Genomic DNA, 24,829 nt, shown 5'->3' on the forward strand with positions numbered 1-24,829 from the left:
GCACATGCACACAGAGCAGTGTTCCACAGTGCGGGTAATCGGCTTTAACAAAAAGCCTGCCAAGTGAGCGAGCACATCTTTCGCAAGAGAAGAAACTTCCTCTAAGTCGAGAATGAAGTCGCTTCTCTCATCACTCTCTTTCGACTGAGTGATGCTTTGTGCATGTTTGATTCTTGCAGAAAAAAAATCGACCAGATAGGTACTGTAATCGATCGCGTATCCAGGAAACGAGTTTACAAGTGCCCCAATACTTCTAGCTACAAAAAAAGGTCAATTCACAAACGTCTAGAATAAACCTACGCCGTTGTAACAAGTCAAACACGGCGATCACACCATACTGCAGCCTTATAATCACTAGAAAAGGCACGCCAACATATACAAGCAATTTCTCTGTGAAAATGAAAAGGATTACAAAGGGACATTATCCTTAACAATATCATGATCCTCACTCGCTTATTTTCGTTGTGTCCGTCGGTACGCAGCTGTCACGTTTTACTTGCGCTGCCCTTTTCTTCCTTCAACGTCGCGGGGGTAACAAAATACCCGCGGCTCTCTTACGGTGGATCCAGTGCACAGAGCGACAAAGCAGCCCGTCATGTTTCGTTAACAAGCACGAACATCACAAGGAACTACACAAAACACGAGCTCTCGCACCACAACGCCACAAAGAAAGCAAATGGAGCGCGCGTCCGTTCAGCTCGAGAGCCGGCGCTACCGGCGCGAAAGAACCAACAAGGCGCCGAAAAGCCAGAGCGGCGGCGCGGGGCGGTTCAAAGGCTGTCCCCACTTCTGTAAAGCCAACGTTACTAGATTACCGTTACGGCGACGCAGTCGGGGCTCAGGAGCTGGAGTTGTCGCTGGCCAACTCGCGAACGTCCCCTCTTCGGTCCATGGTCCCTGAAGCTGCTGCCTCCCGTCTCCAGAGCACAGCTGGAGATGCAACTGCTTGTCGACAAGCATTAATTAATTTTTAATTAATGCTTGTCGACCACGTCAGCAATGATGATGTTGATGATGATGATGATGCCTCAATCAATGGCACAACCCACTGTGGGGGATAGGCCACGAACAGGGTGGTATTATTATAGAAATTTAAAATAAATTAGTTTAGAAATAAATAAGTAATAAAAATTAAAGGAACATAAATAAATAATTGAAGATGTGAAACGAACCGATAATAAAAGAATTAAGTAGTCTATACCAAGTTAGTCAGCCTTACCTAGATAGGAATATTAATATGAATTTAATAATTAATTAAATACAGTAAAGGACAGACGTAAATTTTGAATAATAATATCAACACTAATATAATTCTGATTTTGTGACATTACTTTTTGAATTTGCTAAATCTATAATTTATTGAAGAATAAATAAATCAATCATGGAAAGATGGGAAAATATTAATAAGGCAATCTTTTTGTGTCACAAAGAAAATGATAAATTGCTCGGCAAACATTCCCGTGGCCATATCCTAACACCGTGGCTCCAAGTGAGAGTATAACTGGACTGCTTAAAGGCAGTCCTAGATTGTGAAGTGGGATTTCCAAACATCGTTGTCGATGATTAGAAAAGCGCCGACACGATAATAAAAAGTGATCGATGGATTCTGGTTCATTGCAGAGGTAGCATATTGGGGATGCCGCCAGACCACATCTGTGCAAGTAAAAATTTAGTTGTGGAATACGGCAACGCAGCCTTGTAAATGTTACTTCGAATTGCCGGTTAGGACACCACTGTCGGTTCCAAGAATAATTTAGATGTATAAAATCTGTATAATTTGCTAACGCGAGGCTTTTCTTGTCTTCGCTCAAAGAAAACTGTCTTATATCTGGCTGCAGTGATATGCGCAGTTGCCGGCAGCACAGATATTGCTGGACCTTTTAAAGAAGCTCGTGCTAAAGAATCAGCTATTTCATTAAGTTGGATGTCTCGGTGGCCTGGTACCCATACTAAATGAACTAACCTTAAGTGGGGTGGAGCTAATGTGTAAAACGTGTTCAAAGCTGTTGAATTTGTAGACGCGTTAAGGGGGGCGCGCTGCATACAGAAAGGGAATCTGTCACGATAGCAACTTTTGTGACATTTAGCGGTAACTTTCGCAATGCAAGAACTATATATTGCCAGAAGTTCGGCCTGCAATGCCAGCTCATCATCGCCTGCGTCCCCATTTTATTTATTTATTTATTTATTTATTTATTTATTTATTTATTTATTTATTTATTTATTTATTTATTTATTTATTTATTTACATACTCGCAAGGCCCGAGGGCATTACAGAGAGGAGTGGTGAGTACATATGAAGTCGTTGGCAATATTTTTTGAAATTAATGGTGTCACTAATAGCAGCGATGGAGGCGGGAAGGTGGTTCCTGTCGGCGGCAGTGCGTGGTATAAATGAGTAAAAGTAATAGTTGGATTTGCATCGTGGTATCCCCACCTTCATTCGGTGATCGTTGCGAGGGGAGATATAGGATGGAAGGAACAACTCATCTTTAAGAACAGGGTTAGTGTAGTAGATCTTGTGAAAGAGGCACAAGCGCATAAACTTACGACGTACTGCGAGGTCTAGCAAACCAAGCGTCAGCTTCATTGATGATACGCTTGCGTGGCGCGCATAATTTGATAAGATGAAACGGGCGGCCCTGTTCTGAAGTGATTCTAGAAGATTTGTTAGATTAGCTTGACCAGGGTCCCAAATGGAGCAGGCATATTCGAGCTTGGGACGTACTAATGTTTTATAAAGTTGTGATTTAACGTGAACAGTTGCACTGGAAAAATTACGACGTATGAAACCGAGCATGCGGTTAGCGTTATTAAATATGTATTGAAGATGCACGTTCCACGAGAGATTACTAGTGATGTGTATACCGAGATATTTGTAACTTTCTACAGAGGCTAATGGTGTGTTATTGAGGGTATAGTTCAAAGAAACAGGGAAAGAAGAAGTCCGTGAGACACGCATGCTTTTACATTTATTAATAATAAGGGTCATTAAAGAATCGGAACACCAAGAAGATATGGCTGTAAGGTCAGATTGTAGGGCAGCATGATCAGAGGCGTTAGTGATGACGCGGTAAACTACGCAGTCATCGGCGAAAAGTTTTATAGAAGAAGTAACAAACATGGGAAGGTCGTTAATGAATATTAGGAAGAGTAGTGGACCCAGAACAGACCCCTGAGGCACTCCAGACTGCACAAAAGCAATGGAAGAGTCATGACCGTTAGCAGATACATATTGAAAGCGATTAGAAAGGAAACATTCAATCCAGCGCAAGATATGAGTATCGAGATTAAGATTACGTAACTTATGGAAAAGCAGTTTGTGAGACATTGAGTCAAAAGCCTTCGCAAAGTCCAAGAATATACAATCTATTGTTAATCCCTTGTCAACAGCACTAAATAAATCATTAGTGAAAACCAAGAGCTGGGTGTCGCATGAAAAATATTTTCTAAAACCATGCTGACAGCTAGTAAAAAACGAGTTTGATTCCAGAAAATCGATGAGATGCGAGTAAGTGACATGGTCCATGAGCTTACAGGGTACGCTGGTTAATGATATGGGCCTATAATTAAATGGAGAGTCAGTGGGACCTGATTTGTGGAGTGGAACCACCTTCCCTCCTTTCCAATCATTGGGCAACGTGGAAGATTCTAGTGACTGAGCAAAAATGTGCGATAGTATTAACGAAGAATAGGTCACCGCGTTTTTAAGAAATTTGGAATTGATATGATCAATTCCTGCACAAGAAGATATTTTTAGCTTTGTAATCAAACTAGCAATACCAACAGCATCAAAAGAGACAGGGTTCATGGGAATGTAATCAGCAAACGAGATGTCAGGATAAACATCGGGCGATGTAGCAGAAAAAAATTACATGAATACACTGTTGGTCGTTGGTCGCTGGGCGCGCACACACGGCTGCTCTCATTTTTGGCTCCCAGGGAGTGGCATCAGCACTGTCAGCGCAGAAAGAACACATGCATTAGGCACCAATAAGCCAATAAAATTAATTAACGATGTAAGTACTACATATGCGCATAATGCATTATATCATGCTCTATAAATATTTAATGTATATCTTGCCTTATTCAATGACAACTCATTGCATTAGTGAGCAAGGTATCTTTTCACTGCTCCTGAGAAATCGCTCGTACAAACTGCTCCGCGAAATGAACCCAGATAACGGTAACCTTGGGACCAGCAGCACGAGCGCAAGAATTAGCGATACATGCCTCTTCAAAGCAAACCTTCAATGCAGGTTGATCAGACTTACAGCGATACTGGTTGCTTTACAAAGAAAATAATAGTAAGGGGATGTAGCCAACTTGTGTTCTGCAATTCACATGGGTCCTAGCAATACCCAGACAGGGTTCTTGTTCACGCATACTGCTTGCGTCCTCTAATCTAAAGCTCTCTAATGTCAGCAGTATAAAGAGCCTGTAGCCATATTGCTTCGAACTTCACAGCTCCAATTTTGTTTCTTCTGTATTCATTGCTATCTAAACATTACGTTGTCGTGACAGCATCTGCCTAGCTCGTTGCTACATTTTGCGACAAAAGCAGTGCTCACTCAGTTAGAGTTGCCTGTTCTAATATTACTCCGAGAATTCTTCAAACAGTTCATTTTTAAACACGGACCTTGTGATGCCTCTCAAATAAACTGCTTTGCACTGCACCACAGGATACCCGACTAGAAAATTAAGCCAAGCAATAAGCTACTACAAGTAACTAAGCACTGCAAAATCTTCTTAAGTTAGCTAAATTTGCCGCTCCTAAAGTTGGTTATTATTGAAATAGCGCAAGGAAGGAACAGCTTGAATAAACATATGTCTGCATTGTCTGCAAATAGAATTTTATTAAGAAAATGCATGTAAGCGTGTGCACCCTCACGATATTACAAAAGGAAAGCAAGGAATTGTGTTAACGATATATAATCCCTTCTCCATGCACCACTTTTTTAATGCACTGTAAGGGTTATCATTATCAAACACGCAGATCCAGCACAGTGTTGAAATCTAAATGCCGCGAAGCTTGTCCAAGTTAGTGAGGTTGCAACAGTAGCAAACCACATGAGCACAGCATCATTGCCTGTAGCTGTTAGCTCTCTGTGTCCAAGATTAAGTTGATGTGTGATGCTTCTCAGGGGCAAAATGTTGCTGAGAGGATGAGAGGTTTTGGAGAAGATAGCAGCTCGGTACAGTGCTCGCTCGCCAAACGCGCGCACCCGACGGGACCCAGGGGCGACAGCCTCGTGGAGAACGTTGGGTCCCCCGGCGTAAGCGTCGAGACGCAACTTGATGACTGCACATATATAGTCGGGTAGCAGGAGGGCCCTGCGTGGCACCCTGCTACCTCCGCCGGTGCTTTAATAAAGTTCATTTCTCTCTCTCTCTCGGTACAGTGCTGCTGCAAAGTCTTCAGTGTGTGGCAATGGGTAGCGGTCGAGGGATGGTGGCGTCAAACACTGGTAGCACCAGTCACCTGGAGTCTCCTTGGGTACCACGTGCTCATGGGTTGGAAAATCGATGCACGATTCCCAGTGCCAGTATGTGCTCAAACGCATAGCAGGCAATCTTGAGCTAGTCTGCAGCAAGCAACATTAGTGAGCTTGCCTAGAAGGTCCGGTAGTGACAGGTGTATGTATGCTCATAATGGCAAAGCCTCTAGCGCAGTCCAAAAAGAAAGAAGAAGACACGGGCGTGACAGAGGCACGGGACAGCGCTAACTTTAAACTGACGTTTATTGAAACATAGAGGCAAATATATAGTGAAGCAGGTATGAAGGATAAAAAAATACAAAAGATAAGTCACACTCTACGCATGCGCACGTCAATACCGTCCAGTAACGCTATTTCCTTGTCGGAAAGATTAACTGACGGTGTACTAACACAGTCTGCTCCATTTTTAGGGGCGAAGGTCCTTAGGGTGTGGGTCTGTCCCTCCTCTGTAGTATGTAGTAGTAGTAGTAGTAGTAGTAGTAGTAGTAGTAGTAGTCGGTAGCCACGTCTACTTTTATGAGAAAAAAATCACAGCATATTCACGGGGTGAATGATGATAAGTGGGCGAAGCTCCGGAGGGAATCATCGGTAACCGTGAATCTTCCGTGTAATTCGCCCAGTCGATCATCATGTAAAGACGTGAGAAACACTGTGTGTATATATACAAAATCAACTTTAATTTGTTCTTAGACGATGGATGGCTTGCGTTGTCCCTTCATTATGACGGCTTTATGGTCCGTGAAATGAAGGGACAGCGGTTCCTGTAAACGCGTTAGAAACGTGCAGTACTCTCTAGTAAGGGGGAGAGGCCACAGCGTCTTACGCAGCCGTTTACACATGCCGGAACGTGCACCGCGTTTGCCGACGCCATCACATGACTGCTGAGAGAGTATAACCCCCGTATTCATAAACGCTCCTCGACTTGAACTTGACTTGCCACCGCCTTCAACGCGTTTCGAACGCGCTGCCCAAGGCGGTGGCAAGTCAAGTTCAAGTCGAGGAGCGTTTATGAATACGGCGGTAAGGCGGAGAGGCCACAGCGTCTTACACCAGCTTCTTACACGGGCCGTAATGCGCTAGCACAAACGCGTTAGAAACGCGCACTCTTTCGTTAATGTTGGGTATTTATTGTCATTGTGGTCCGTGTGCCCATGTGCGCTTCGTGGCGTAGTATGTTTTGATCATGCCCAATGCAGAAATTTCATAGAGTGTTTGCAGTATTTATATGGGGATCTACTTGGGAAAGAACTAGCCGATGTAACTTGTTTCATTCGTTGAAGAATGGGGGACTCGGGCTAACACATTTGTTTTTGAAACAGATCGTAAGTAGATTCTTTTTCTTACGGGATCAAAGTGATATATTTCTGCGTTCTGTTATTCAAGTGAGATTAAGTTCTTCCTTGCCTGAGTGGGTTGTTTCGTCAAGAAATGAACGAACACCAACGCCAATCGGATTTCTGAAGGAAGTTATGTCATTTTCATTACTGAAAGCTCATTTTTCGAATGAATTTTTGTCTTCTGTGACGCGAAAGAAACTCTATCGGGATCTTGTAGATGTTTTCTTACCGCTTCCTGTATATCGCACGATATACAACTTAGGACCTGAACGGAATGTTTTGAAACGTGTGAAAAATATGCCTGTTAGACCTTCAGCTAAAACATTCTTTTTTCAATTGCATTCTGGCACTCTCCCTGTGAAGCCATGGCTACAAAGTAAAGGCATATTTGTTCCGTGGTCTGTTAACTGCATCATATGTAACAAATCGGAAATTATCGAGCACATCTTCCTGGATTGCCATGACTCCGTTTTCTTGTGGGACGTTCTCAAACGAACTCTGAAAAAAGAACTGCCGATAAGCCCTTTCGGTATTCGTTTCTTGCCATGCGCAGACGCAGAGGGAGTGCCGGCTGACATGATAATGCTTTTGTGTATGAACAGTGTGTGGAAAACGCGCATGGATGTCAGGAATGCCCGCGTAGATGCAAGGTCGGCAAGGCAACACCTAGTTCAAAGTCTTACGTACACCCGGGATGCCCTAAGGCACATGATTGAACCACCAGAGTGGATTCAGGAGCTTGACGTTTTGGTGTCTGTGGTGGCCTCTTTGAAGGCCTTTCAAAGTAGCACAGTCTAGCCAAATTATGCGTTAATATTGTGTAGCGCCAAGTGACCTGCTTTGTATTTGTACGGGTGTATGTATTGTTGCAAAGAAGGGAATAAAGAAAAAAAAAGCTTCGTGGCATAGTGGTTAGCACCGCGCGTTCGGAAGCGAGGGGTCCCTGGTTCGAATCCGCGCTACGGACACAACTTTCGGAATTTTAGGGGCGAAGCTCCTTATAGCGGCACCCGTTCGTCCCCGTCGTAGTGTGTAACCAGTCTTAACGCTAGTACCAGATGTCGGTATAAACTAAACGTATTTATCCAGCGGCCGTGCCCCGGTGCTTCGCCCACTCATCATCATTCACTTCGTGGATATGCGGTGATTTTTTTCTTCATAAGACTAGACGTGGCTACCTACTACGACGACGACTACTACTACATACTACAGAGGAGGGACAGACCCACACCTTAAGGAGCTTCGCCCCTAAAAAAAATTCCGAAAGTTGTGTCCGTAGCGGAATCGAACCAGGGACCCCTCGCTTCCGAACGCGCGGCGCTAACCACTACGCCACGAAGCGCACATGGACACACGCACCACGATGACAATAAATACCCAACATTAACGAAAGACTGCGCGTTTCTAACGCGTTTGTGCTAGCGCGTTGCGGCCCGTGTAAGAAGCTGGTGTAAGACGCTGTGGCCTCTCCGCCTTACCCCGGTATTCATAAACGCTGATGGCGTCGGCAAACGCGGTGCACGTTCCGGCATGTGTAAACGGCTGCGTAAGACGCTGTGGCCTCTCCCCCTTACTAGAGAGTACTGCACGTTTCTAACGCGTTTGTGCTAGCGTCCCCTTAAGCGGGAGATGGTGCAATTATAATGAAGGGCGCTGTTATAAAATAGGAATGACGTCACATATGGCGCGCGTCATTGGTGGAAGTCAATCGTTCGATTTAGTGCGGCGAGACTGGGCGAATTACACGGAAGATTCACGGTTTACCGATGATTCCCTCCGGAGCTTCGCCCACTCATCATCATTCACCCCGTGGATATGCGGTGTTTTTTTTTTTTTTTTTTTTTTTTCCGAATCAGCCGGGCTTCGTTTATCTCACGCATGCTGCGGCATAGAGTTTCATATTAGAAACTCTATGTGCTGCGGTATTTGCTCCTGGCCTCCACTGTGCATGCGCCTAACTTTGGTTTGCACGTTTTGCTGAGACAATCATGTGAATGTTCAGAAAGGTTTCCTTCTCTTGGTTTTGCCAAGAAAAATGTGGCAAAACCAAGAGAAGGAACGCGGGGAAAACGCCGCCGTTTGTCAACAGTTTATTTATTTATTTATTTATTTATTTATTTATTTATTTATTTATTTATTTATTTATTTATTTATTTATTTATTTATTTATTCAAAATACCCCTAAAGGCCCTCAAAGAGGGTATTACATAGGGGGACATATTGCAGTGACATGTGAATAATAACATAGTGAGTGAAAAAAAAAAGAAAAAGAAACGCGATCATGAACATTGTCTGATATACAGCGGGTAAGTGAATAGCAAAAAGAAATAAATACAGTGGGTACGTGGAATAGGAAAACAAGAACAAAGACGCGTTGTTTGTGCGCGTTGTTTGTGTGACCTCGCACAACCGCTGTCAAAACGATGGCTAGTGACGGAACTGATAAACGCCGTTGTCGGCACTGTTAATGGAGAGGCGGCCGAGAGCCCAGAGAGAGTCGGCGGCAGAGGCCGGCAGGGCTGCGCGCATGCACAGTCTAGGTAAAGTCCCTAGATATTTTTATTTATTTTTTTGCTTTCTTTAAGAGTAGAAAATCTAGTGACTTTAAGTCTAGGGTGCCTCGATGCCCTCATCGCCCACCGCTCCCCTTCCACTGGGAATTCGCGTTTGCTCTCCGCCGTGCGTTCGGTCCCCGTGAAAGCGCGCAGTCCTTCGCCCTCGCGCGCTTTCACTCGCACATACAGCATACGGCCATGGAGAGTTTTTACAGCGAAAGCTGTATATTGCTAGGCGAAACGAAAAACCGTTCGCCCCATGTTGTTGTTGTTGCCTCAAAACATGGCTCGTACCCACGAGGGGGATTGGCCACACTCGATAAAATAAAACATACACCTAACAACGAACAAAGGGGTAAAGGTGAATAATCAAAATTCGCCCCATGTTTCGATAAACGTCTCCATTGGCTGCGCCGTCAGTTGCGTCGTTCTCTACGTCGATCGCACCCAAGCGCGCGCGCTATTGGCAGCGCCGTTAGTGACCACCGTAATCTAGTAACGTTGGTTAGTGACGTCGTTAGCGAACGCGTTCCCGCCATTGCCACGCTGCTCTGCCCGCAACGCCGCCTCCTCGGGTCGCCGTTGTTGCATGCGTTCGATATCTCGAGTTGGCTCAGCGTCTTGGTTAGCAGCATCCGCCCGCCATTGGCGCTTGCGTTCCACTATAAACACAAACATGTAACCAATAATTGAGAAACGCTTTAATACAGCGTCGGGATTAACCCACTGCTAAACACCGGGGCCGCGTATTTCAGCTTCACTGAAATACGCGCCCTTGGGGTGTGATTTGATGATAACTCACACCCTTGGGGTGTGATTTTTATAAGTAACACCCTAAGGGTGTGAGTTATAGACACATTTACACCCGTTTTCACTTTTAAGGGTGTAAATTATTTTACAGTGTGTAGGGAGTGCTTGGGTGGTGTTTGTTTATTTTTTTCTGTTGCCGGACGACCATCGGAGATAACAGCTTCGCTGTAATATCGGGAATGGCAAGATATTGGGTTGCAACGTTGTAAGGTCGCACAATACTGTTTTTTTCGCAGTGACGTTATGTGAAGCACTTATTCGAATGTCGGGGCTATATAGCCTCGGTATTTGTGCAGCTAGATGTAATAATTAACAGCATTGTCTCAACTTTTGGCCTCTGATGGCTAATGTGTTCGAGCAATTGGACGCTCGCGATTGGCATTTTTCTACTTGAAGAAAAAACAGCGCAAAAGAGACGAGGACGAAAAAAAGACAGGTACAGCGCACGGGCGAATTATTTCATTGTGGAAACGATGCACCGCTGGGTGATTTGGTGACGGCCACGTCTTTTTAGGTGCGAAGCACCTTATGCGCTCGGGCTGTCGTCGTCACAGTAAGCAAGCGGCACGCGCTCGTGCGCTCCCGCGTTCGTCGTCTCCCACAGCTGGCTGCGTTGCCGCTCATCATTCCAGCGTAGAATTTCACTTCTGTCGTCGTAATGGGCAGGTCGCGTTTACGGGGTTATGAGCCATTGCTTAAGGCAGTATGAGCCCATTAGCGGTGCATCACTGCATGCTTCGCACCTCCCGAGGTTTCACGTTAGTGGAGCTGCATTTCGCTGAATGGGTCATTTGACGCTTAAGCATAAAATTTTGTTAACCGCTCAAACCGAGCCTACGACTTAACTCATGCTAACTGTAATAACTAATAAAAACTAAAACAGTAAGAAAGGCATACATAATTTCTGTACCGCACGCCGCGTTTTTTTTTTCTTTTTTTTTTTTTTAGTGTTGTATGTACAATTATTTCATATCCGCCAACTCGCTGAATATGGTGAAATCAGAGCTGACCCGGAGACAAAGCGCCTGTGACGTCGATCTCAGCAGAAAAAGCGGCAAAACGCAGACATGCGATCATCCGGGCTGCACCTTTATAATTGGCCCGACTATAGAAACTTTCATGCTGCGTTTTACCCTTTCGGCGAGCACAAGAGTGCGTTTGATGAATGGCTTGTTTCTTGGAGTTTGGTTCAAGACTGAAAAAAGAAGCATGACCTAGCAGGGCACACAAAGAGGTTTGTGGCATAATTTTACTCTCTCTCGTTTGTGTATCACATATAGGGTGAGAACGATCAGGCAAGCCGAGATACCCAATTTACTTCAACAATTATATGTGCTGCCGACATATTGGCACTTAAGCCAATAGAATATCAGGGAAATAAAGTCTTCCTTATTGGCGTGCCAAGCTAAATATAGATGAAATTTCAGTAATTTTCAGGTTTGTAACAAAGGAAAATAATAAAGCCAAATTTTGTCACCAGTAAACAAATCCTCCTAATGACAGGTGTGGTGCTCTCTACCAATTGAGCTACCACCGTTTGGCCAACTTTCTTGTAGGTTACAGGGACGTGCATATTTAGCTCCGTCGCAGCAGCTGCTTGCAACACCATAAACGAAGACAGCGTATACCGCTTCCTTTCTTAAAAACCATGCAATTAACGGTGTTGAGTATTACACTGAACGACGTAGACTCCGAAATGCGATCTTTCAGCAGAATTTGAGCAATAACAGTGCAGCGCTAAGTGCAAAATCTTTTTTCGAACACTTTAAGCGAAATATGCACGTCCCCGTACATACCCGAGAAAGCGAACAGATGAACAGCAGCCGTCGCTTAATATACGCGCATAAATTCCTCTGTGCTGGCTTCGTGTGGCTGCTCTGAAACTGCTCCGCTGGCTCAGACGAAACGCACACGCAGGAGGCGTCTTTCTCTTTACTGCGGCTGGTAGTAGTAAGTGGGGTAACTGTAGGGCGGCGGGGGCATCAGCGAAGCCTGGCTGGCCTGTGCATACGATGCCTCCGCGTGGTCGCTGGCGACCTTGCGGGGGGGCTCGTCCGAGGCGGCCCGTATCCCCTTCATAAAGTCTCGCGTCGTGGCCACCACGAGCAGCAGGCCGATGGAGGCGAGCAGTGCCACGCCGCCGATGACCACCACGTTTCGTCGCACCGAGCTGAGCACGCTGTCCACACAGCTCTCGCCGTAGATCTGCTTCTTCGCCTCGTCCCAGCTCTTGGACAGCACGTTCCTGCCGCAGCCTGTGGTTGCAGATAGGATATACTCGCGTATGTGTCACACAAATGAAACCCGGCATAACTTGCAAAATACCTTTGTACGTGTTTATTACACATGTGTTGCAAAGCGCTGCCCATGCACACGGAACGTTATCAAGCTTGCAAGATCCCTAAATGGCGGGTCCTCCAGCCGGTGCCTCACAGTCTGTTCATTAGGCTTTTACGGCGATTACCGCGGCCTCTCCTGTTTTCTTTCCGTGACGCTAACACTGGGTTTCGGTATGCACGAAAGTGTACGTAGACTGTGAGCACCCTGCGCAACACAATGCAAGGAAACAGTCTGTATGCAAAGTACAACGTGCCAGAGTTGAGTGCCGTACAGACAAGCTTTCCTCTGCATAGAAAAACATCCTCAAGAGGAAGCCAAGCTTGCTTGTTCAAGCTTGTTGCTTCGAAAGCCATCGTCGGAACGGCATAAGGAACAAATGATAAGGCCAACTTAAAATACCTTATTTGTTCGCTATATAGAGGTCGGAAATATTTATCTGCGAATATTGCCAGATATTTGACTCGTTCATTTGTAATAGAACAACGCAGTCAAGCAGGAGCGGGCGCCGCCGTCTACATTCGTTGCCTATGTGAGAATGAAGGCAAAGAGAGCGCAGCAGCCGTCGTGCACATGTGGTAGACTAACAGATCCGATGGACAACCATCACTAGGGCCGCAGTCTGCGAGCTGCAAAACTTCCGGAGAGCTTACCGGCGCTCTTGACTCGGCAGCAGGACTCGGGGACAGAGCATCGCTCGTGGCTGGGGTTGCTGGGCGCGCATCGGTAGCGGCCGTTTCGGTCCCAGTCCTGGTAGGCGAGGGGCCCGATGCCGCAGCACTGGAAGCTGTGCTGCATGTGGTCCACCAGGTCGTCCCAGTCGGCGCTGTGCCGGTAGTACCTCACCAGGTCCGGCTGCATGTACCTGCGCGCACACACTGGACACTTCGCCGAGCTTTGACGGGCCCCCGTGCGACCTTAGCCGTTATCCGGGCACTCAAACGAGAACATCCAAGCAACCATTAAAAAGTTAAGAAAATGCGGGTTCTGGCCCCCAACCCTTTGTACGGGACCGCATTACATACGCGAATTACTGCCCAAATAAGTTACAAAAATATTGCTTCCGAGTTCTTCCTCATGTTTGTTCACAATATCACTCAAGCTGTAACGTCTAGTACGCTCAAGTTTTATTTGTCATTTCCAATAGCGTTGTTCAAAAGGCTGATACAGGGCACTATACACTTGATTGTCGGCGGTCAGACCTGCTACGAGGCAGTCAGACCTGCTACGCGGCAGAGGGTGCAAAGAATCTCTGGGTCCGGACAGGCCGCCAATGGAAACTGAACCTGGCAACGTTCAACGCGCGCACCCTCTCGAGTGAGGCTAGCTTAGCAGGACTATTTGAAGAATTATCAGGCATTGCCTGGGATATTATTGGCCTTAGTGAGGTTAGAAGAACTGGTGAGGCTTACAGAGTGCTGACTAACGGCCACGTCCTCTGCTACAGAGGTCTTCCAGATAAGAGAGAATCCGGGGTAGGATTTCTAGTCCATAACAACATAGCGGGCAACATTGAAGACATGAAAAGGGGGTTAGTAGGATCGTGGCAAACAGCGAGTCATGTCATATATATATACAATTTCTATATCATCGGAAATGAACGGTAAGAGAGAAAAAAAATCTTTTAAAAACATCACAAGTATAATCACACAGTTAAAAAGAAAGAAAAAAAAATTGCATAAATCATTAAAGATAACTCGCAGAAATTCAAACGAGGATAAATGGCACGTAAAACTAACAACGAGAAGTATCAATTTATAGGCAAAATTCAGTGACTCGGTAATTTGGACAGTACATTGCATAACAGTAAATCAGAACATCTAATTATTTCTACGTTCGTTAAATTATACTATGTGTCAGATAAAGTGTTCATGAAATGCTCCTACGTTCTACGCTTGAATGATAATAATGTAGATGACTTCATATCAGATGGTATTGAATTCCAAACAGAAATGCCTAAAAACGCGACGGTAAATTTTCCATAATTAGTTCTTGCTTTTGGAAGAAGAAGATTGAGTTGTGCTGAAAATCTTGTGTTGTTATAATTTATTAGGCTAGAGCGAGTAAAACCTGGAATATTAAGCTCGGTATCTATAAGACGAAACATAAGCAGTGACAGCTTATGATTAAATAACATGCGTAAAGGTAAAACATTTAGGGAACGGAATATGGGAACAGAGGGAGATGTATGCGATTGGAATGCAATTAGTCGTAGTGCCTGCTTTTGCAAAACTTCTAGCTGATGAAGATGTATGGCATATGTATTACCCCAAGATGACAGGCAGTATGAGAGATGACTGTGTATGTATGCGTAATATAAAGACATGAGAATGGTTTGCTGAAATAAAGAGCACGTTTTTATGATGATGTGAATACCAAATGAGATTTTTTGAATATGTGATTGAATATGGCACTGGAACTTTAGGTTCTCATCTAGAACTACACCAAGAAATTTAGTAGACGCGGATCTTCTAAGTACATTATTATTTAGAGACACTACAATAGAGTCAATGTGATAAGTTCTTGAAGAATGGAATACCATAAGTGTTGTCTTAGATGGGTTAATAGATAGCTTGTTTTTTACACACCATGAATGAACATTCGCTAGGTCAGCGTTAAGTTTATCCTGCAATGCGAGTAAATTTTTATCAGATGCGAAAATAGTGGTGTCATCGGCATAAGGAAGGCAGTGTGCATGTGTTAATATTTCTGGCAAGTCATTAATGAATATGAGAAATAAAAGTGGCCCAAGTATTGATCCCTGAGGCACGCCTGTATTTACAATTTTTGATGAGGAGAAGACACCATTAACTTCTACTATACATGGTCGGTCTATTAGGTAGTTGCGAATTAATTGTAAAGGCGGCCCAGAAATGCCATAAGATTCAAGTTTACTTAAAAGAATAGGATGATTAATTGTATCAAACGCCTTAGTGAAATCAATAAAGAGAGCACCCACTAAGAGGCCTTGATCGATGGCTAACTTAACCCTCTCAGTAAAAGTAATAAGTGCTAGTTCAGTTGAAAAATTCTCACGAAAACCAAATTGATCAGGAGTTTCGATAATTCGATTAAATTTCGATAAGTATTTAGTTAAGCGATTGTGTATTAGTTTTTCGATCACCTTATTGAAGAAAGACAATATGCAGATAGGACGATAATTACTCATGCATTTATGATCACCTTTTTTAAATACTGGGATTACTTTACCTGTCTTCGGGCGATTAGGAAAGATGCCATCTATAAATAATCTGTTTGCTATATGTGCTAACGCAGGTGAGATTTCGTTAGATACAAGCTTAATGCTAGAGGGGCGTATCAAGTCGAGGCCTAGGCCGGTTGTTTTAAGAGAATTGATAATATTACATACTTCTAGCGATGTTGTGGGGAACAGGTAAAAGGAATGAGAACAGCGCGGAAAATTAAGTAACGTTGAATCAGGCTGACTACCGTCCGTAATACTAAAATGGTCACTGAAAACATTAGCTATGTCTTGAGAGTCAGTAATATTAACAGAACCGTGGTTCACACAAGATATGTGATTTTTAGTTGTACGAATGTTCAAGTATTCCTTAATAACCTGCCAGTTTCGTCTGGTATCACTTCCATTTTTCCTTATTTTATTTTTGTAATAATTACGCTTGGCATGTTAGGAGGTCCCCCCGACAGTTGTTACTTCGGGACCTCCGAATGTGTACTTACACCCACCCTGTATTCGATTTCGTCCTCAAATAAATATTGATTGGTTGATTGGTAGCAGTCGTCGTAATAAAGCTGAATAGAAGGTACAAAATGAAGGTAGTACAAGCCTACGCCCCAACCTCTAGTCACGATAATGAAGAAATAGAACAGTTTTATGAAGATGTTGAATTAGCAATGAGAAAGGTGCAAACTCAGTATACTGTAGTCATGGGCGACGTCGATGCAAAAGTGGGGAAAAAGCAGGTTGGTGAGCAAGCAATTGGCAACTACGGCATCGATTCTAGGAATGCAAGAGGAGAGATGTTAGTAGAATTTGCGGAAAGGAATAGGCTCCGAATAATGAATACCTTCTTCAGGAAGCGCAGCAACAGTAAGTGGACCTGGAAAAGCCCTAATGGAGAAACAAGGAATGAAATAGATTTCATACTCTCTGCCGATCCAAGCATAGTGCAGGATGTAGAAGTGTTAGGTAAGATAATGTGCAGTGACCATAGGTTAGTGAGGTCTAGGATTTCTCTTAATTTGAAGAGAGCAAGCGTGAAATTAGTCAAGAGGAAACAGGCCAACCTAGAGGCAGTAAAGGTAAAAGCAGACAAATTCAGGCTGGTGCTTGCAAACAAATATGCAGCTTTAGAAAAGGAAGATAAAGACAACATAGAGGTAATGAATGAAACCGTAACTAGGTTGATTTCAGAAGCAGCAATTGAAGTGGGAGGTAAGGCACCAAGACAACCAGTAGGTAAGCTCTCCCAAGAAACACAGGACCTAATAAAGAAACGACAAAACATGAAAATGTACACCTCAAGAGATCAGATAGAATTCGCTGAACTGTCAAAACTGATCAACAAGAAGAAAGTAAGGGATATTCGAAATTATAACGTGGGAAAGATTGAGGAAGCTTGGAATAAGACAAGGCAAGATGTATGCACTGAAAGATAAGCATGGTAATATCATCAGCAATTTCGATGACATAGTAAAAGCAGCGGAAGAATTCTATACTAACCTGTACAGTTCCCAAGACAGCCAAGCTACTTTCATTCGAAATAGTGATGAACCGGATACAGAGGCTCCTTCTATAAATAGCGATGAAGTTAGAAGAGCCTTGAAATACATGACCAGGGGAAAAGCTGCTGGAGAAGATGGAATAACGGCAGATTTAATCAAAGATGGAGGAGACATCATGCTCGAAAAGCTTGCGGCCCTTGATACGCAATGCCTCACAACTGCAAGTGTACCAGAGAGCTGGAAGAACGCCAACATTATACTAATTCATAAGAAGGGAGACTTTAAAGGATTGAAGAATTATAGACCCATTAGTTTGCTTTCAGTATTGTATAAAATATTCACTAAGATAATTTCCAATAGAATCAGGGCAACACTTGACTTCAGCCAACCAAGAGAACAAGCTGGCTTCAGGAAGGGATATTCTACGATGGATCATATCCATGTCATCAATCAGGTAATCGAGAAATATGCGGAGTACAATCAACCTATCTATATGGCTTTCATAGATTATGAAAAAGCATTTGATTCAGTAGAGATACCAGCAGTCATAGAGGCATTGCGTAATCAAGGAGTACAGGAGGCATACCTGAATGTCTTGGCAAATGTCTACAAACATTCCACAGCTACCTTGGTTCTCCACAAGAAAAGTAAAAAGCTACCCATCAAGAAAGGGGTCAGGCAAGGAGACACAATCTCTACAATGCTATTCACTGCATGCTTAGAAGAAGTATTCAAGATCTTAGATTGGGAACGCTTAGGAGTGAGGATCAACGGCGAATATCTCAGCAACCTTCGGTTTGCAGATGACATTGTCCTATTCGGCAACAATGGAGACGAATTACAGCAAATGATTGAGGACCGTAATTGAGAAAGTGTAAGAATTTGGTTGAAGATGAACATGCAGAAGACAAAGATAATGTTCAATAGCCTGGCAAGGGTACAAGAATTCAGGATCGCCAGTCAGCCTCTAGAGTATGTAAAGGAGTACGTTTATCTAGGTCAATTACTCACAGGGGACCCTGATCACGAGAAAGAAATTCACAGAAGAATAAAATTGGGTTGGAGTGCATACGGCAGGCATTGCCAAATTCTGACTGGGAGCTTACCACTGTCGTTGAAAAGAAAAGTGTACAATCATTGCATTCTACCGGTGCTAACATATGGGGCAGAAACTTGGAGGTTAACAAAGAGGCTCGAGTTCAAGTTAAGGACCGCACAAAGAGCGATGGAACGAAAAATCTTAGGACTAACGTTAAGAGACAGGAAGAGAGCGGTGTGTTGACATTAAGCGGAAGAAATGGAGCTGGGCAGGCCATGTAATGCGTAGGATGGATAACCGGTGGACCATTAGGGTTACAGAATGGATACCAAGAGAAGGGAAGCGCAGTCGAGGTCGGCAGAAAACTAGATGGGATGATGAAGTTAGGAAATTTGCAGGCGGAAGTTGGAATCAGCTAGCGCAAGACAGGGGCAAGTGGAGATCACAGGGAGATGCCTTCGTCCTGCAGTGGACATGAATAGGCTGATGATGATGATGACACTTGATTGTCATCTTTTGGTGCTGAGACAGGGTTGCCTGTGCTTTTTGGCGACGCGGGCTTTGCGTCGCCTCGAGAGATGGCGCCACGCTGCGTGGCACTTTCTCGCGTTTCAGGCGCTTTTCTTCTAGCTGGGCAGTGCGCTGTCTCCCTGGCGTCTTTCGCTGCCTGTCGTGCGGCCTTCAGCCGGTTTTCTTCTTCTAGCTGGACAGCGCCTATAATGGACCAGTGCACAGTATGGCATGCTGCGGTGTGGTGGGGTTGGGTGTGCCGTTGCGAACATTTTAATATTGTGGCTAGTATCATCTCCAACCAATCTGCTTTGCCGGTAGCCATTTTATGCTTACAACTGCTCTCGATAACTTTAGAGCCAGCAATTTTTTTTTTCTTTTTTGCGTTGGTTTCGCTTTCAGAAAGAGATAAGGCTATAAATGCAGTGTCATTCGTTCTTGTTTCGTGGATATAAATATTCTATGCACTTCAGTGAAATTGCTTGAACATATTATATTTAAGCACGTATCATCTTTTGCTTAGAACAATCACCTGCTTAACCACCATACAGAAAAACATGGTTTTCGTAGATGAGTATCTACAATAACCCAACTAGTCGTAATTCATGATCTTGCCATAGCTTTAGACAGACATAATCAGGTGGGCTTTTGTGTAAGAAGAACAGGTGATCCGGCGGCACGAAGGCTGCTGATGGGAAACGCGTCTTACTAATGGTGGTGTTTCACGTCTGCACCGCTGCACGGCAGCACACATTAGGAGGCTGAAAAGCGGTAAATTCGAACGTGTAATTGTAACTGGACGTAAAGCGCGTTGAAAACAATAAAAACTATTTTTTTTTTGCTGTTTCTGTCTGCCACTATACTAATTTAAATTCCCCAGGTGCCGAAACAGACGACAATGTCTCCGACATTGCGGTCGCGTCGCTTGATCTAGCAGACGGCGTTTGACAATGCCTGGAAGTAGTCGCAGAAAAGCGGTGCAGGCAGACGATAAGTTATCTTTTTTTTTATTATTTTGCAACGTTTGATTTACCGTTGAGCAATCAATCATCCTTGTTCTCGGTAAGCGCTTAATAAAGTGTTCCCGTGGTATAAATACAGGAAAAGGACGAATACGTTGAATCGCAAGAAAGGGAAGAAGATAGATTTGCCGTTTGATCGGCGACGATGCCTGGCGGAGACGGATCGAGCACTATGGGCAAGAAGTGTTCCAAACTGCAAGAGTGGATATGACTCGTGCAAAGACAAAGTATGTATGCTCAGTGTCCCTAAAGAGACGAGTCGACTGCAAGCGTGGCGGGATGCCATACAACGTGAAGACCGAGTCCAGCTGCGACCAGGCGACTACTTGTGCGAAAAGCACTTCGACCCAATGTACGTGTCAAAAACATGGACGGCAGTGCACAACGGAATTGTTTTAGCCAGCACGACCCGAAGAGCTTCTCTAGCTAGAGATGCGGTGCCGACTCGTTGTCCGGCTACTTCACATTCCACTTTCAAAGAACTGTGTTCCGTGACAACTGATGCTTGCGAAGCGCTTCCGAAAGAAAGAGCAATAGGCAGAAAGCACGAGCGAAAAGGAAGAAACAGAAAGCCAAATGTAGTGAATCACGAGTTACTGGAGCTAGAAACTGACGTGCCAATTGTAGACGGCCAGAACCGGAATAGCGCAGCCAACACAGAACAGACTCCAGCTGACGGCAAGCGCAAATCAAAACCTGAAGGCAGTTAACTACAAGAACCGCAGGCAAAATTATATGTAATGCAACAGACAAGAGCTGAAGAGACTTCTCGTGTGGACAAGGAAACGTTAGCCATAGCAGCTCAGCAGTCTACAAGACCTCATAAAATTCAGGACTTCAGTGCAGCATCGCATGACGGTAACCCCGACAGCATCAACTTCAACACGCTCGTTTAAAATCCCTGTCTCGCCAGGAATAACGTCACAGCTGGTATGTATATTCTACATCGATGGACTTCCTTTCTGTTGGTTTGCAAGTTGCTTCCATTTGTTCTTCTGTGGCCTTGCAATTTTGAATAAAAAAGCAAGAAAAACGATCAGCATCTTCTATCACGAATATTTTATTAAAGAGCATGCGCATACTGATTCCATGGGAATACGCATGGAAGGTGCCGCATGGTTCATGAGAAACAAACAGCCTTTATATTGGTGCTTTATGGACCCAATATTATGCACGAAGCCTGTATGTGAAACGCGCAAACTAAATTTTCGTTTGAGTCTATAGAACAATGGTAGCACAGTTCACCGCATTAGGCGAAAGCGCTTATATACACTCAGGAGGACATTGTACGCGGTACTACCCTACGCACTGTTTTCGCATGAGAAATGAAAACGGGGACGCAGCGTATAGTGACTACAGATAGCAACTCATCATCTAAGCGTACTTGCAAAATGAATTGTCAGCTACTCCAGCAAAAATGCGGACTGTTAGCGCCGCTTTGAGCGAAATATACGCTTTTGATTTAAAAATGCAGCAAGCCTAGCGACACTCTCAAATAACTCTCTACGAGAAATTAAGATGATAACCTGATTATTAGCACTACCAGGCGCTCTGGCAAACGCAGGCTGAAACGCGCGCGCTCAGGGCCCCCATGCCCGCCGCGCAAGGAGCTTTACGCCGCGCTAGAGTATATGCTACCAAAGGTAGCTATGCTCCCGGCATATACAGTAACTCTACGCCGCGCTAGGGCGCCTCGATGCCAGCGCGCTGGGCGTCGAGGCACCCTACGCCGCGCTAGAGTCACTGGAAAAATTTTAGAGTATCGCATTTGTTTTCCGCGTGCCGCCGCCTGCCGCGGCCATCGGTGATTGGGGCGCTCGTGTCACGTGACCTTTTGCCGCCATATTTCTTCCAAGCCCTTTCAGTTGGCACGTCGAACCCGTAGCGTACGCACCGCGCACGGAGAGCACTTCGCCTTTTCGTTCAGCGCTTGCGTTGCGTTTGCGAACACAGGCGTCAGAAATAACCCATCATCATGCCTGGTTGCTGCGCCTTCGGGTGTAGCAACCGAACGGAGTCCGGGAAGGCATTTTTCGTGCGGGAAGGACTACGGTGAACGACGTTCTGCGTGGCTCCACAGAATTGGCCGCAAAACTTCGCGCCCTCGAAGAACACCCGCTTGTGCGAGGTAAGTTTCTTGAATAACTAGTTTGCTGGACAGTTATTGCTTTCAAGTGACTGTACTTGCGTGTGACCGCTAAACTTTACCTGTCCAGTTCACGCTCATCGCTCTGCGTGCGGCTATTGAACACTCTGTAGCTAGCACACGTGGTTTTGAGTGAGCTGTTCTGTTCGCGTGGCTCGCTTTGTTTCACGCTGTTGAAAATTGCCCAGTACCTATATTTCAAGTAAGCTCTCTCCGGTTCGCGCGGCCCGCTCTGCTTTGCGCTATTGTTTTCCAGTAAACTGTTCGGTTCGCGCGGCTCGCGCTTTGTGTTGCGCTATTGAAAATCGGCCAGTACCTATGTTTCAAGTAACCTCCTCTACTTAGTGCTGTTGAAAACATCGCAGTACGAACTTTCTAGCCTCCACTGTTTCATTCGGTTTGCGCGCCGCGTTTCAAGAAAACGTACATACATGTCAAGCAAGCAGCAGTGCTTGATTCGCGCGGCTCGATGGAAACAACAAACATGCATTTCAAGTGAGCGTGTTGTGCTACAGAGTAAAAGGAGGCGGTTCCCATGAATAACGTGTTTTAAACAAGCACCAGGTCTATACAGAAAATGTTGCTTCAAAATGTATTCTATAGATTTCCTGACTCTGTTTTTTGCGACTACTTACACTTTAGATATTTTAAGCACTGTCACAGGGTAGGGTTATTAACATTCCTGTTTTTCTTTGTTTTCTTCATGGACAAACTATAGGACCATTTCATTCCTGATGATCTTGAGAAACCAAGAGTCAAATCGGAAGACCGGTATGCTGTTGTCATGCTCGACGAAATAAATTGTTGTTGTGACTGTTGTGGAATAAATATGTTGCTTGCCTCCACATCTTACTTTGTGACTGCATGCTGTTCTGAAAATGCGAATTTTGCTGACAGCATGAAGCAATTCGGGGCAAATTGTATGGTTTCCCTTATACAGGGAGGCTGCAAAATAGTAATTTTTATTGCAAACCTGCTACAGCATGATTACGAATGCTTGTCAACTGGCACAGCACCTCTATAAACAGCCTCATACATCTTTTTATGCCGTGAGTGCAGTGACAGGAACATCATTTAAAAAATAGAAGTGCTCATTGTTACAATTCCGTGTCAGAAACCTAGTTTTCACCGTGTCTTCGCAACTTTTTTTCGAAAACGTCTTTTTGTGTTAATGATCCGATTCACATAAAGGGTATACAATAAAAGGAGCATGATCGAAAATAAATATAGGAAAATTGCACCACTGTTTAGTACTGGCAATGTCAACACAATACTCCAGAACACAGTAACAGATTGGAAATAAGTACACTAAAAGGTTGACATTATCAAAGGTACAAAAAAAAAAAAACATTCGTACACATTCTTTATAGCCGTATGCGGATACCTGCTTGAGTTTCGCGTGAATTAAAAGCTGTTAACCAGTCGTTTACAACGATACCTTCAGAGAGCTTATTTCAGAAATCGACGAGAACATTACAAGCACGCATTCGCAAACACGCCAGTAGCCACAAGAGGCGAAGTTTGCTTGCAGAGGCTGCTGGCGTTTTATCACTGATACGTGACAGGCAACTTTATAAATCTACATAAAAATTGCTGCTTACACTTCGCTCCGATTATACAGATAAACAAGCGCAGCAGTAAGCTGTTTACATTTGCTTGCTTTTGTGCTTCGAAAGGACGCGAACGAGCACTGTGAAGGCAACCTGAACACCCACTACACATTCCATCGGCTGTCAAGCTGCGTTTTTAGCACAAACACAACCTCAAGGCACAGTTTTCATGTAAAAGACGTTTCAAGCGAATTCACTGGGCGCATACAAGTATGTTTGCAGCAGCTCTGCACATAGCACTTGACGCAAGACGAAGTCCAAAAGCGACACGTTGAGCATCGGAACCATCGCCGCACATTTTATACGTTCCGTCGCTTTCCGCGCAGTACGTTCATTTCCGTCGATATCTTGATGTCACTTGTGGCATCCACTTGAAGAAAAATACAAAAATAATCCAGTTTCGTGAAACGGGACTCGAAATCTAGGGGGGAAATTCGTCAGTTAAGTCAACGCTACTCAATGCACGCTGGCACCGCTACAGCGTGTCGACGGTCTGGAAGGAACATGGCCGCCGCCACCCAATGTTGCCGGCATGCCGCGTACCTTTGCGGTACTCTGTTTTTCCAGTGACTCTACGCCGCGCTAGTCGTGTGCGCCCCCTAGCGGCATACCAACATTAGTGAGACACGCCGCGCGCTTCCATCAGATCACCTGTTCTTCCTACACCGTGAGGTGGACATAGTATTTTTGGATTTTGAGAAGGCCTTCAGCCGGGTATCCGACTCCCAAGCTCATACTAAAACTGGAGCCTATTATCAGAAATGATCGCCTTCTGGCATGGATTGCGGCCTGCCTCTCGTCTAGGCGCCCAAGTGTAATCATTGATGGCATATATTCAGCTTAATTCTGCCCCGGTATAGTGTCCGGTGTTCCGCAAGGCTCCGTTCTCGGACCTCTTTTCTTTTTGTTCTTCATTAATGACATTGTTCACAACATAGGCGTTAAAAACCGCTGGTTCGCAGACGACTGCGTCATATACGAGCAAATATCTAGCCTTAACAATCAGGTCTTACTGAGCGAAGCTTTAAGTACAATTGAGAACTGGTGTTGCACAGGGCAGATGACAGTAAATAGTAGGAAAACCGTGTCAATGACCATAACCCGCAAAAAGCAACCACTTGAATTCACCTATTGTATTAATAACCAAGCTTCAAGTGTAGTCTATATGTATTTAGGAGTGATGATAGCCTCCGATTTGCGGTGGAATGAGCATGTAACTTACGTTGTGAAAAAAGCGTTCAAATATCTGGGATACCTT

At 44.6% G+C, this 24,829-nt stretch overlaps 2 protein-coding genes across 5 annotated transcripts in view; one reads left to right on the plus strand and one right to left on the minus strand.

The window, feature by feature from the left end:
• Window positions 1–24,829, plus strand: part of LOC119433928 (suppressor of tumorigenicity 14 protein homolog) — a 261,357-nt gene that overhangs the window by 132,234 nt on the left and 104,294 nt on the right. The window lies entirely within an intron of this gene.
• The window catches only part of LOC119432858 (tetraspanin-33), a 57,701-nt gene continuing 44,781 nt past the window's right edge, over window positions 11,910–24,829 (minus strand). Inside the window, exons 3-4 of the mRNA XM_037700009.2 lie at window positions 13,191–13,402; window positions 11,910–12,455 (exon numbers count right to left, since the gene is read on the minus strand). Coding sequence (XP_037555937.1) covers window positions 12,133–12,455; window positions 13,191–13,402 — 535 coding nt within the window. The 3' untranslated portion in view covers window positions 11,910–12,132. The remainder of the gene's footprint in view (window positions 12,456–13,190; window positions 13,403–24,829) is intronic.

This window comes from Dermacentor silvarum, chromosome 11 (genome assembly GCF_013339745.2).
Source record: "Dermacentor silvarum isolate Dsil-2018 chromosome 11, BIME_Dsil_1.4, whole genome shotgun sequence".
Classification (NCBI taxonomy): domain Eukaryota; kingdom Metazoa; phylum Arthropoda; class Arachnida; order Ixodida; family Ixodidae; genus Dermacentor; species Dermacentor silvarum.